Below are 15,099 nucleotides of genomic sequence, written 5' to 3'. Positions count from 1 at the left end.
ACAGCTTCACTTGCTGACATGACTCCACCCCCAGCTTATTAATTGAAACTGCACTAGCACACCCAGCAGTAGTTTGGTTGCTTGGTTAACTCAGTTTGAGAAGAAAGGAAAGGTCTGATATGACACATTAATAGCTTTGCCTCTCAGGAGTGACTTATTCAAAACTACTGGCCCAGGAACTGGTGCCCAGGTTTTGAAAATTAATTCCCGCTACCCTCACTAGAAGTGTGATAAGTATTTCCTACAAAATAAAAAAGTGAGAAACTTCAAAATTGATACATGAATTTTTAACTGATGTAAGAAACTCCATTAAATCATTCACTTCGAAACTATGTACGAGTTTCAACTGTAATCAGGCACATTGATTTACCTTTCTCAGACCATTTAAGCACAATAATCATAACTATGCAATATGAATCTCTCTCATAGCATATCCTCTTCTGTTTTGTAATGCTAAATTGCTATTGCTCATACCTTGTTATAGCTCTACTAATACTTAAGACACTTAAAGTGAAATTCCCTCCAGAAAGTGAATGTTCAAAGACAAAATAAAATAGCTTTCCACAAGCTGGAAACACAACAGAAGTATTTATACCAGTTTTTGGTAACACAGATTTATGTAATAAAATATACTGCTATAAGATATACAAAAAAAGCATGCAGCAATAGTTCCCACTAGTCTCCACAGTTTAATGCAGTTTCCTGTGTGAATAAACTGCTGAAATAGCTTGAAAGGAAAAGCTTTTGGTTAAGCTGCTGAAGGAAAGACATCTTTTTGTTGCTTTGGTACCAACAGAGTAACACCTTAGCAATAGAAGTAATGGAAAAAATGGTAATAACACATCAGAGAAGAGAAAGGACAGAGAGGACAGAGAAAAGGAAACATCCCTCCCCACACACCTACTGTACATATTCAGAAGAATACCTGTAAAAGTTTCCAACGCATATTAAGATCATCCAGTTGACGAGACATCTTTAAGGATGGATAAAGGTCAAGTGGAGACAGCTGACTGGACAAATCATTCACTGTTTTAACTTTTAAGTTGATGGGAGCAATTTCGTCTCTAAAAGCCTTAAAGGGTAAGAAACATACACTTATGTTCAAGGGACATTTGAGCAGCACAAAAGCCACAGTAAACTCAACACGGTTCTGACCTGCCCAACACGGAAGTTTATGCTGAACAACTGGACACAAGTCAGTTCTCGGTAAAAAAAGTTCCCTCTCTTCATTGTTCTTACTATATCATTCATATCCATCTTTACAGAAAAACAGTATGAAACTTGCTCAAATGCCCATAAACAAATTGTGCCCCTAAACCAATTTAAATTATTTTTTTAGTGGTGCCATATGGCTTTAGAGCATTTCATCACAAAAGAAAATACACAATGCTATATTAGGAGCTCTGGCAGCATACAGCCTGCCAAGTGTTCTTAAGAAAAAATGTGTTCAGTAGCTATAGCTTTCCAGTATTAAGCAGCTAACAAAAATTCAATTTAAAAACTATTATTGAATTAGCAAAGCATGAAGGAATTTGTCTTCTAAGGAAAAGAAGTACAATGTTTTACCTGATTAGAACCACAGAGTGAAACTATTACAAATGACTAAAAAGAAGTAAAAGGTTTATTGAATCAAATAGAACTAAATACAGTATTAAGGCAAAATTGATGCAAGTTTTAGTTACAGTTAAAAAGATGCATCAAATGTCTTTTTTGCTGTGAGCAGTTAAGTGTTCAATCCTATAAACAGCTTGATTGAACATCATGAAACATGCCAAAAACAACTGTTAAAAAAGCATTTTCTTTGGATAATTCAATTATTTACCTCCCTTCAAAAATCACTCTCATCAGACCCAGGAACAGAAGGAACATATAGGCAAGAAAGAAGCACTGGGCTTCTGGACAGCCAGCAGGCCCCTATTAGTTCAGCAGATTTTCAGTTTTTCCACAGCAATGAAAATCTGAAAGACGTTACTTTACTCTACAGAAAAAGTCATTGAAATATGACAAATCACTTCTTAACATGAGAACAAGGAGCTATTCAGCATTAGCATCTTATTTCTTGCTTTAGTATCTATATTAAAATATAAGAGGGAGAGGAAGACATTCATCATTCTTCTCACATTAACAGCAGTCTGGATATAACTCAGCTTTGACTGTCTTTGTTTTAAGGATTCTGGTTCCATTAACCTTGAAAGTAACAACAAAATTTTGAGAATGAGGATGTTTACATTGATATATATGAAATAATGCAGCCCTGGGAGACCACAGGCTATATACGCATAGAGAGAATATCTTCAGAAACCTGGTCACAGTGCACGGCCTTTCATTCTTCTAATACAAGCATCCCAAGCAGAAGACATGGATAGTCAGGTACATAACCCCAGGGTCTTCTAATGCTTTGCCATATTCACCCTTAAGCTTAAAAACTGAAAAGCTGTGTTTGTGAAACAGAAGCTTAGTGATAGGTACTAAATTTGCCCCAAACAGCAATTTTCTCTACCGACATGTGCATACCCACATGCTCTCCTGGAATCCCTGACATTCAGGCACTTCCCTAAGCACTGTACTGTTTCCAGCCAGTTTTCCTGGATGATAGTTATCAGAAGATATCCCTTTGGGGAGCTCTGCATTACAGGGTCCCTACCCAACCCATGAAGTTAAGCAGTGGAGGGCTACTACCCATCACGAGCAGCTATGCCTTGTGATGCTGAGCCCTGCATGGGTGGCCTGGAACCCGAGCAGCAAGAACGTTATAGAATAGTATGTGTTCTTCACTTTGAAATAATCCTGATGAGAAGCCAGGCTAAAGTAAAAGCAAATGCAAATAGTCAGTCACACGAACTAAAATAGGTAATAGATGTGTGAACTTTATGAACGTTAAGAAACAAATTAAAACTACGAATACATTTCTGTATGACTGAAAAAGTTCCAAATGTTTTCCTAACAAGAAAGGTATACGTGATGGTCAAACAGATCTGACGGCTCACCACTACAAAAAGCAGGGGAGATACTGTCAACTGCTGGAATGACAATTGACTCAGCTCATTCATACTCCAGTGCCTGGGCACAGCTCCAAACAAACCCAAGGCCTAACTATGGATTAGACAGTATTCAGAGGAGGAAAATATTTAATTCCTAGAACACATGTTTTTCATTTAATGAATGTTATATTCTGTACACACCTGTAGCTTGCTGATCACATGTGCTTATGCAACCCCAGTCAATAGAGTCAATGTGGCACAGCACTGGACTTTGAGACCTCAGATACGGTCTTTAAAGAGCACTTTATACTGCACATGACAATTTAAGTACACAGTGTGTATATATCTAATGTGATTAGAGGTAGTAGAATGAAGAGGCCTGACACACACATAGGCTAAATATTTCCCAGGAGTTCCACACTTACTGTAGTTTTCTCAATGTGATCTGGTAATGAATCTATGAGCAAGTCTCCTACAGGTTTCCAGCCATTCCTCACATTTTCGGCCTCCTTCAAATCAGCATCGAGGTCATCCATGGCACACTGCAGGTCTTTCAGTTTTTCTAATGCTTTGTCCACTTGCTTCTGCCAGATACTGGCGCTGGCATTTAGGTTCTCCCATTTCTCTTTTACCTCTGATGACTGTTTACGCATAGCTTTGGCCATCCTCATGGCTTTCTCCTCAGGGGTCAATTCTGCAAAGGGAAAGAAGAGTTACACTGTTTCCTTCTTATTCATGTCCAGTTAAACAGACAGTGAACCTGAGATAGGCGCTCAAGACAGTCAGTAAGTCCAGTGTCAACTGACAATTTATTTCAGCACGTATAACGTAGAAGAAAGTCTACCTTGTCATAACTGAAATAAACCTCAGCCACTCCAACTGACAAAAAAAGCTTGATCAGAAGACAGGAAACTATTCCTGACTTCCATATATTATGATATCCACAAAGCAAAAGCAGCTTATTTCTGGTTTGTCATTTTTGGAGGCACAGAGGAAGGAAATAAAAGGTCTTTTTTCCCCTACTGAAAACTGCCATAGGGAATCTGTGGACCATGTAGAACGAGCAAGAACAGTGCTTTGTTCCTGGATCATTTACCACCACTTTCACCCTACTACCAGGATATCTCTTAAAATCCACTAGCAAAATCCAAGGTCTACTGAATACCATGTGGGGAGTGGTCCTGCAGCTCTACATCCATTTTTCTGTATTAATACCAAAGTCCTAAAGGGTTGGTTAAAATAGGTTTTCCAAATCTAAAAAGGTTCAGTGAAGCTATTGACTGAAAAAGAGTCAAGCTTATGGTTCACTATTACTGACAAATTTCAGGCTTTTGTGTCTAGATAGCACACACCTCAGCAACCATGAAAATGCCATTCAAATTACAAAGATCACCTGCCACTGGTCTTTGCAATAAGCAAAGCTATAACAGGCACACACACAACCTCCTCAGGACATAGTCACTGGAGATGATACTGATTATTTCAGTCAAATGCTTATATTGAAATCTCCAGTCCCCGGTAAGTCTGCAAGACATCAGGCAGAACTCTACACCAGACCTCTCTGACAAGAAGAATTGACAAACCCATCAGCTGGTGACTTCTCTCGCCTCCACAAGAGGTGATTTCTGTGTATCAGTCACGTAGTCTATCAATGAGAGAACATGATGTCTTTTCTGGGTCTTCAGTTTGAGACTGAGCAAGACCCAGACAGCCAGAAAGCTAAAACAAAACCCTAAAACATCCCCAGCAGGTCCTACTGTCTACTGCTCAGAGGGTACTTTCTGAAAAAAGTCATAGGGAGCTTCCTTCATCAGGGAAGAGTTGCTTCAGTAATGACAAAAAAACAGCCAGTCTCATAGGATTCCCCTTCTACATAAGAGCCTTGCAGCCTCTCCAGGCACAGAAGCAGGCAGAGAAGCAAGCAGAGGAAACTCTATACAATGCAAAAAACAGAAAGCAAAAGAGGGGGGAGAGATGTGACATACACTGAAACTAAGCTATTTGGCCTTCTCTTCAATCCTACATAAAACCTTTGGCAAAGGTTTATCACAGTATTCTTGTGATCAAAATTTAAGTGTTACCTATGAATAAATCACACATAATCACACAAAGATGAAAGTACCACTTCTGTCAGAAGTCAGACACATACAATCTTCCACTTACTGAAAGACTGTCTTTAAAATCATTATAAGCCTGGACTTGCTAATGTAGTGGAGGAGCGCGAGGGGACAACATACAAAAATGGTGTGGGAAAAAACTTTTTGCTTTACAAAGACTAGCTAAATGTCAAAGTAAATGCACACTTATGGTTGAAAAATTACCTTACTATGTCTCTGGTGATGCAACTATTGTTCCATAGCACACAATACAGAAAAGCATACTGCAAGTAATTAATACAAAATAAAACACTAGAATACATTCAATTTGTTGTTTAGAAGGGCAGGCACATTTTCCCCAGATATAAAAGTAAAAGGGAGTTGTTTGCATTGAAATCAGAGTTTCTGCCCACCAATTCTACATACTTGGTCTGGTTTTTCTTTTAAAGTTTTTTCAAATCTTGTTAGCCTATATTAATCTTGATAAATGCTAGACTACAAATACTAGAAGAGTAATCAACAACACAACCCAACTGCCATCTGAAAAAACCAATCAACCAAGCAAAACGCAAGCCAAAATGCACATTTTGCATTATAATTGTTGACGTAGGGAGGAGAGGGCATTGCACAAGGGATCTTGCTGAAAAGTGGTTACATAGGAGAAACAACGTACAAGGAATGGTAACCGGAGTAGATTGGAAGGCAAGGGCAATCAACAAGAGCCAGCATCACCAAAGAAGGGAGATAGACACCGAGGCTGCAGGTTGCGGTGCATGTTTTGACCTCAAAAGAGAGAGCCATTTGAAGAAAGAGTGCAGCTGAGTGGTACAAAAGATATTTTGAGCTTAACAAGATATTTCAGTGACTTGTTGGGTGTCATAAGGTATCACATGAGAGCACTGCCTATGTGTACTTTGCCTGCAAAAGTAGAGATTATAGCCAGGCTTAGGGACACCACAATGGAAAGCAGGTTTCAGAAGAGGAACTTGGGATGAAATAGTTTTGGAAAAAACCTACAGTGCTTAACTAGATGCAAACAGATATGAACTATGTATGTAGCTCTGGGATCTAAAGACATGGCAGTAACCTACAATTTGCAATACTGACAGATTAGAATAAAGATGAAGACCGAAGCTATGCTGTGATAAATTGCACCTTGTCTCTGGACTTACAGAATTTCCCAGTAGAATAAACTACATCATAGAACAATACAATTCTGAAATTATCTCTACCCCAAGCTTTGCAACATATTTTAGAAAAATGAAAAGAAATAAAGTTGAAGCTCTATGCAAAATCCCCTTTTAGAAAAAAATTTGCTTATGTAGAGACATTAAAGAGGTTGTTACCACAAGTAATTCTGGAATTACTCACCTTTGAGAATAATAATATAACAATAATGGATGAATGAATGAGAATCCACTTCAGTGCAGTAACAAAGGAACTGTGAACACAAGCTGTACCTAGTGGCAAAGTCTAGTATCATAGGTTATCTCACAGGTTGAGGTATTCTATGATACAGCTATAGGTTGAGGACAACCAGACCACAGGTGTAAAAGCTGCAAGATAATAAATGAGGATTAGGGAGCACCTAGAGATGGAATCCTTTACACAAGGTAAGGGAATACTGAGCTTCATTGAAAGGGGACAGATAATTGCAGACCCAGTAGAGGAAGCCTCCTCTGTTGGTATCTTGAGTATTTGGCCACAGGGGACATTATACCCAGAAACTGGACTAAGTGAAAGTTAGATACATGCAAAGCTGCAATCTGCCATTTTTATGCAGCATCATGCAGTTGCATCATCCTTTACCTGTTATCAGAGCCAAAACCTACCAATTCTGCATAAAAGAGTAAAATGTTGCAAGGCCTGAACAGTTCTAAGCTAGATTATTAGCTGGTCTTTTTAAAAGACCAGTCACTTGACAAAGAACATGCAGAAAGCTTTAGTAAGAGCTGAAAACCTTGCAAAACTCTTCGGCTGGCCTTAAAGATACTGACAACAGATTCAGTGAGTGTCTCTTGCTCTCATGGAAGCAATAAGAAAAAATGTGGCTATAGCAATAAATAGATTGGATATGGCACTTGGAGACATGGTTCAGAGGTGACTATGGTGGTGCTATGTTAACAGTTGGACTAGATGACCTTGAAAGTCTCTTCTATGCTTGGTGATTCTGGGATTAGAAGAGGGGAACAATAGCCTGACTTTATTTGTATGGCCAGCTAAATCAAGGCAGCTTTACTCATGACAGACTAGTCTCTTATTTTGGGAGGGGAAAAAGATTCGAGAATGACTGGGGTGATACAAGTATCCCAGCAGAACTGAAAACCTAAATATGTTTTAAAACCATTTGTCAAATCGGTGTCACTGTGCAAGGATATCTACCACATACTGTATTTGAAAAATATTAATTCATTGCAAGACTGCTTTATTTTACAAAAGCCTTGGAAGTGCTTGTAAACTTGCCCTAAAAAGACATTTGTGAGGAAAATAAAGCAAAATATGTGCCTTTATGAACTATAAAACCATTCACCATATATTCATTTAAGAGAAATATATTCTGTATAACTACGTTTTCCACCATGAAAACCAAACTTATTAATGAGCAACACATTACTTTTTTTCAAGCAGAGACCACATTCTTTGAGATACTGCATAGCAAGGTCACATAGCATAAATTGTAAATCTCAAAAAAAATTGTCTTAACAGGAAGAGTTTTCTTCTCTTAGTTTGGAGTTCATTTAACCAGTCTGTCATTACACACACTGGCAGACAGAATTCCTTTTTGCTGTGAAAAAATTCTACATAGTAGTTTTTGCTCTTTTGTTCCTACTTAAAACAAAAAGTCTTTTCAACGATCAACTTGATCAGCTCCCCCCCTCCTTTTTTTAATGGTACTTGTTACTTATGTTCACTTCAGCAGCTGCTCAGAAAGTAAGAACAGCCTATATTCACTTTGTTAACCAAAGAGGAAAGACAGTAACTGACCTTGCGGTAGGGGAAGAAGAGCAGAAAAAAAAGCCTGCTTTTGTAGTGGTGGTGGGGGAAATCTTGATTTTAATAAGCACTTTTTGTCACAAACAAAGCACCAACAGATTTTCTGTGTCTCTAGCAAAGACCAAGTGCTATAGAAAGAAAACTTTCACGCCTGAATTTTATAGCATATAGCTTCCCTGCGTGCCTACATATATGAAGAATACAAGTGAAGAAAATTCTTCTTGGTAAGAATTTATTTTAGACTTCTTAAAACTATTTGGCTCTAGCAGATTTCATTTTAAGCAACTGTGCTTGATCCTTATTATATGGCCTTGAACTAGTGATACATCCTGCCAAAATTACATTCATCTCCTTTCGCTTTTGATATAGTCTTAATAAAATATAGTGGAACTGGAGATGATTTCATGTCCCTTCCCTCTGCCATTATGTCAAATGTTGTCTCTTCCTTGGTTCAACTGATCTTTGCAGCAAAAAACAATGGGTGACGCAGCACTGCAATCAGATTACGAAAACTTTCAGAGCATTTGAATAGGCACAATGGCACACTGTCATATTCCTAAGAACCACCGAAAGCAGTGCTGTCATTGCATCATGAAGTCTTTAGCACTGCTCCACAGAAAGTGTTCTTTGGGTTTCTAACAGTTTTGACAGAAAACTTAGTTCTGATGGGATGGCAATAGGAAGTTTAAAGAATAAGCACCAACTGGTTAATGTGGAAATGCAGCAATCACACTCCAAGCACCCAACCATCCAAGCACAACTCATATGTTGCCTTTTCCTCCTATTCAAATATCTATTACATATTTAAACAAATATCTATTGCAAGCTAAAACAAGGAAAGAGCACAGTCATTTGCATTTTTGCCCATTTACGTATTCTTCTATCAAAACTGAAAGTTCTTCAAACTAGAGAAATGTAATTAAACAAAGAGTGAATGAGGAAAGTCTCTGCAGGATAAGAGATAAATTACCTTTGGTCTACAGAAGACAGAATTGCAAAAGCAGAGCAAAGGAAACTGTTAACCTCATGTATGATGAATAATTCTGGAAAGGGCTCAGAGTATGGGCTTCAGATAAAGACAACTGAGAACAATGCCAGCATACATACACATTCTTTAAAAATGGCAGTTGATGTTTCCCACTGGGTGCTCGTGGGGAAGACAGAGATGGACAAAACAAAGGAAGTAGCTTCCAGTTAAAAGAAATAATTAAGTTGTCGCCCAGTATCTATCTCCAGAAAACTAAAAAAGATCACGGCAATCCTGAGAACCTTGCATTTACCCAGCACAATCAGCGTAATTTGTCAACATAAACAAACCACACATACTACTTTTCAATATAAAAATGCCAACGTTTTAAAATGAATGGTGTGATCCAAAGGAAGTTCACAACACTTTTGCACAGTGGATGCTCAAAGTTTATGTTGCTCCAGGAACATAAACCAGGTATGAATTCAGTTTTAGTCCGCTTCTGCCCCAATACCAGAAAAACACAAATACAACAGTACTGTTACAGCATCTCCAAGCTGTGCCTTCTTCCAGTTGCAGTTAAAGGGAAAGTATTATTGGAGTCTCAACTACTCTAGGCAAGCAAGGAATTAATCCTATGTTTCTTTTCAAAGCACTGTGACTGTGGATTTTAACAAGCCTTTTATTTATTCCAAAGATCAATAAAGATTTGTTTTTCTGGCACTGCACATATGGCAGGTAGTTCCTCAGCAAGACTGCAGGAGACATACATCCCATAACAGCATTTCAAAACAAAACAGAGGCACCTAATTTATTCCAAAAGAACACAAAACCAGAAAATAGACAAGTCAGGCAGCACAAAAGATAGGGCTCCCTGACTCATGGCACCCTATAATAAACACACACAGGACTTTAAAACATCCATGTTCTGAACTTTTCTGACCTTTTAAGTAACTCTTTTCAGCCTGTTTTTTCCTCTATAGACATGACTTCTAGTTTGTTATTCTGCAATTTCCCACTTGCTTTCTTGAAGCTCGTCTAAAATGTTTTAAGCTATGTTTGCTCTAGAGTGTAAGGAAGGCATTTTCTTTCACACAAGGTCTTAAGGTCTGAGAGCCATCTTAACCTCTGAGAGCCACCAATAAGCATTACTCAAAGTATAACTGAAAATTCTCTTGCAGACAGTTTCACTGGTTTCTCAGGTCTTGTAAACAAGGCAACAGTTAAACTTTCAGAATGTGCTTCCACCTGGAAAGCACCCCGTATTTCAGATAAAACTGTGACACAAGAGATCACACAGGTCAAGAATGAATATAACTGTTTATATCCTGAGGTTCTCATGGAAAAAAAAACCAACAGGAAAAACCAAAAAATCCCAACCAATCAGTAAAAAAATTAACAACTATCAAGCCAGTCTGGTGCCATTAAAAATTCAGGCTTTAAAATCCTCAAAGTTTTTACTCCACACCACTCAGGAAGTGGAAACAGTTTCCTTGAACTGTACTAGTACAAATCCAAGCAGACAACCATGACGACTCTACAGGAAGAATTTCAAGGCTTCACCCTGGTGGACTAAACTTGTAGAGTGACTAAGAGATCTATCTGAAAAGGAGTGAGACAACTACTTTGAGATTCTCTAACAGGTAACTGCACTTCTCTCTAATCTTAGGAAGAAACTCTTAGAAGTCACAACTGAGTGAGCTCCAACTAAAACAGAGGCAGTAATGCTCAAAATAGTGTAAGCAATTTCTGGGCATGATTCCACCAACATTCAGTGGGCCATACCCTCTTCATTCTCCCAAGCACTTCTAATTTTCACATTCAAGATTTCAAACTCAGCCCAGCTGCATAGCAGAGGCAAAAAAAAAATATTGCGGTAGCGTGTGATAGCTAGATGACAGACACAAGTGACTGGGAATAGAAATGCTGCCTGCTACATACATTAGAAAACAGTAAATTGCCTATTTTAGTGAGATCTTCCTTGCAAAAAGGAAAAATTATGGCAGAGAATTTACCTGAATGTGCTCAGTGGTGGGGAGCAAAAAAAGTTTAGCTTTTATCTGTATCTGAAAGAGGAAAATATGTTGTGTTCGCAACTCTATTTAAAGTATATACATGCAATTCACTGATATTTATTAGTATATTTCTTTTATTAACACAGTTGTGACTTATGGGGCTTTCCGTACTTTCCATTAATAGGAGATAACAGATGGTAAATAGTTATTTTTAAATGCTCATCTCAACAACCTTTGCTACCAAACGACAGCTCTCAGAGCTAGGAATCTAATTGTCCTGAGAAACTAGACACTACTGAAGTACTTTGACAATATTGCAGTCTCCCAGAAACATTCACTGTTGCACTGAGAATCAGTGTAGTAGCCTGTGGTGATCTGCTAGGATATTAATTTATGTTATCTTCTAAAAAAATTATCTCCACTCCCTCACTGCTTGAGTGGACAAGAATTTCAGCAAAGCCGTATCATCAGTTTGTAGAACCCTGGGGACAGAAAATATTATTTCTGCTTTCCTTTTTGTTTTCCATGGCCTGTAACCTTACAGTACATGGATTTAGGAAGCCAGCTGTAACTATGCCATAGCGAATGACAATTAATATTTTCAGATCTAAGTTTTCTCCAATGCCATGGATAAGTCACCAAAAAAGCTAAAAAACATGAGCATTTTCAATTTCTTTAACCTGTCCATCTACAAAATTCAGCAGCTGGCCTGCTGGCTTATCAATCAGCTCCACTCAGATGCTGAAGCAGCTCAAAGACAAGAAGAGCATGAAGCTTGCTTTTTTTTGTGATGGGGCCCTCTCTGTGGAAATATGGCAAAACAAAAAGAGAAGAAAAGACAGATGATAGATATAATTAACTTAGAAGGACGTTTCCTGGAAGATGAGGAACTCTGACTGTGCCAGTTACTACATAGTACAGTAGAAGGCCAACACAGTAAGCATAAGGCAAAGAAGGGAGAGAAGAAAACAAGGCTTACTCATAACATGATTTTACATTCTTGGGATATATTTGACATTAACAAAACCATTAGCGACAGTAATAGGTTATCATAAGGCATCCTATAACAAATATTCTCTTAATGAATGCAGGTATACACACAGGTCCTTAAAATAGGTCTTGGTCAAGTTCAAAACTGATTCTTATCATTTTTCTCCTAAATCTCTCTCATTCCTTGCCCTTGCAACAATGCCCTTCCTGGCATGAAAACATCTATGGTGAAAAAGAAAATGGGGAAAAAAAAAAAGAAAGAGAAGTTGAATATAGAAAACAATTTTACAACCTTTATCCTCTTCAGATTAGCTAACCCTCCCCTCTACAAACTCCTGCTCTTATACAAGGCAAGAACTAACCTCAAGAAACTGTGATTTTCCAGCTAATACAACTTCAACTTAATAAAACAGTTTTGCTACTTGTATTATAGAACCAGGCAGAGAAATGTTCTAATCAAGACTGTACAGTGCTGTGTACTGTTAATCAATATTTTTTAAAGACAGAGTGTCAGTTTACAATCTAAAACCACACTCCTTCCCCTTTATCAACATGAAGTGGACTTCACCGAAGTTAATAAGCTAACCTTAATCGACTGCAGAGAACACCAGTGATTGACAGGCAGGCAGAAAATAAAATTTAAAAACCCCAACATTTTAAAAGTAAACATAAGCTCACATCCACATTCTTCACTATAAAGGGTTAATCAGAAGAAAAATTGTATGTCTGGCTGTCTTCTAGTTCAGAGATGCAGCTTTCTGGAGATTGGTGGTATTAGTTGTCAGAAAAAATTTACTAGACTCAGTCCTGGGTGAAAATGAACAGCTTATTATTTGAGACCAGAGAAAATGATTCAAAGATACTTTTAGGCCTGAAAGTCTATTAATTTACAGATAGTGTAGTCCTGTTCTGTGTGGGGTGCGAGTGCCCACTGCTGGCAGTGGCAGCTTCACAGGGGTCTCTGGGAGAAGAGGCTGCAGCTGCCGTGTGCCATGGACAACAGACTCCAGTCTACCCACCAAAGAGCACAGCTGAGGCCATGGTCTGCAAGTGATTGGTGCATGTCTCTGGTCTAATCATATGCAGCTGAGGCCCTCAGCCATGCTGGTGGCACCTCAGGGAAAGTGTATTTAAGAAACAGCAGAAAACACCGGAGAAAGAGAAGGAGGGAACAAACAGGAGAAACTGCAGAGGGAACACCAAGGTCAAAGGAGGAGGAGCAACTCCATGGCAGGGCAGACATTCCAAATGGAGATCCCATGGAGAGGAAAGATGTGAGAAGAAAAAAGCAGCAGAGAAAAACTTGTAGGCTAACTGTGGACTTAGCACCTTCCCACTCTCCCACACCACTTGTTGCCTCTGAATATGATCTGCAGTCACAACAAAGCAGGGTAAAAGACAGGAATAAGGGAGTCAAGTTGAGTGTGTAAAAGGGGGGAGGAAAGCTGTGATTTGGATGTTTGTCTTTTTGTTTCCCACTACCAACCAAATTAGTATTTAATTATTTATTTGAAATAGCAACATTTTTTTTTCCCAAGCACATTTGTTTGGCCCACAACAGTAGTTTGTAATGGCTCTGCATCTGTGATCCATCTGATCCCCATCATGACCCATGAGATTTCTTACTCCCGTTCTTCCCATCTCCTGTCTCCACCCTACTGAGGTGAAGACATGAGAGATGGATGGGTGGGAGTTTGGCTTCTAACCAAGAATAACCACGTGCTCAAAAAATAAATTCTGTGGACTACTGAGTGTGAAGAAGGAAGAGGAAAATAAGTTCAGTGCACATCTATGAGACTTCCCAGTGGTTTTCAAATATGATGACTACAGCAGAGACATGCACACATCACTTGCAGACTCAAGCTGTTACTGCTATGCAGGTAACCATGGTCATCGAATTCCCTGCTATACTGTTATCACTGCCATTGGTATAGCACAAAATAATAATAATCATGATCCATCATAAAAGACTGGATAACAAGAATTTATGGTGCACCTTATCATCTGAAGTTTGCTCTTGCACCTTCAGTCGATGCTGACTAGATCATTGACATCAACTCCTGCTAGAAAATTAACATTTTACATTGGTAACATTTTATATATTGGTATCATTTGTGCTGATAGGTTCTATGCTTTTGAGGAGAGAATCTTCTATTTCAAACTTCTGTGTGAAAATATGAGCAAATATACAGCAAGCAAACCTTATTTTTCAACTGCGAGGTTGGTTTTGATTTAGACCAATTAAAACATTAGAGATGCCATATATCAAATGGGTTTGCGAATAAAGACAAGCTGAATGTTCTCAGGAGTCAGAAGCTTAAAAAGGTAGTAGTAAGATACATTACAGCAGCTAAGGTACCAGAACTAATCACAGAGATAAATGGTTCATTGGCTTTAATCACCAGCCATTCAAATTTTATCACAAAGTTAAATTAGGGAATATGAAACCACTTAAAAATTTGCACAGAAATAACACAAATTATGTTTCCAATGAACAAATTTAAGAAGTTTGCCATGGAGATGTATAAGAAGATGTACAGAAAGAAAAAGTATCTCTCAATAAAAGCAGCTATACTGTAATTTTGTAAACGATACAGAACAGTATATCAACTGATAGTTCTACAAAAGCAGATTACTACATTTTCCAAGAACAGTTCTTATGTAACTAAAAGTAAGACTTCATAATGCTGTAGTTTATAACAGAAACATAATTGTATGACTTATTTACACAGATAATTTTCTATTTGGGGGGGGGTGGTGAAGAAAAATTATTCTCTTCTTTTTGGTCTCTGATATATAGACCAATATCTCAACAAATGCCATGCAGATACAGTTTCTAGGATAGCTGTGGTTCAATTTCTTAGCAATAATTCATTTAATGTTCAAATCCTTAAGATTCTGTAAAGACTGCCTTTCTAAAGATGATTTCTTTCAGTTTGAATGAGATACACCACCAAATACACTTACTTCTATTTGTGGAGTAACACTTTGAATAAAGACATATGTACATTTGAGTGTGCACCTTTGAACTACTATTCTGACTACATTTAAGATCT

General features: G+C 38.1%; 1 protein-coding gene across 8 annotated transcripts in view; it reads right to left on the bottom strand.

Annotated features, from left to right (window-relative positions):
• The window catches only part of UTRN (utrophin), a 368,451-nt gene that overhangs the window by 81,086 nt on the left and 272,266 nt on the right, over nt 1–15,099 (bottom strand). For 7 of the 8 annotated variants that reach the window (XM_017813718.1, XM_017813716.1, XM_017813717.1 and 4 more), the window contains 2 exons: nt 3,407–3,675; nt 926–1,072 (listed from right to left, as the gene is read on the bottom strand). In XM_017813718.1, the coding sequence (XP_017669207.1) occupies nt 926–1,072; nt 3,407–3,675 (416 nt within the window). The remainder of the gene's footprint in view (nt 1–925; nt 1,073–3,406; nt 3,676–15,099) is intronic. The other variant, XM_017813719.1, reaches the window with a different exon arrangement.

The sequence above is a fragment of the Lepidothrix coronata genome, unplaced genomic scaffold (assembly GCF_001604755.1).
Source record: "Lepidothrix coronata isolate B3197 unplaced genomic scaffold, Lepidothrix_coronata-1.0 Scaffold42, whole genome shotgun sequence".
NCBI lineage: Eukaryota > Metazoa > Chordata > Aves > Passeriformes > Pipridae > Lepidothrix > Lepidothrix coronata.
This window is presented reverse-complemented; position numbering and strand designations above follow the sequence as displayed.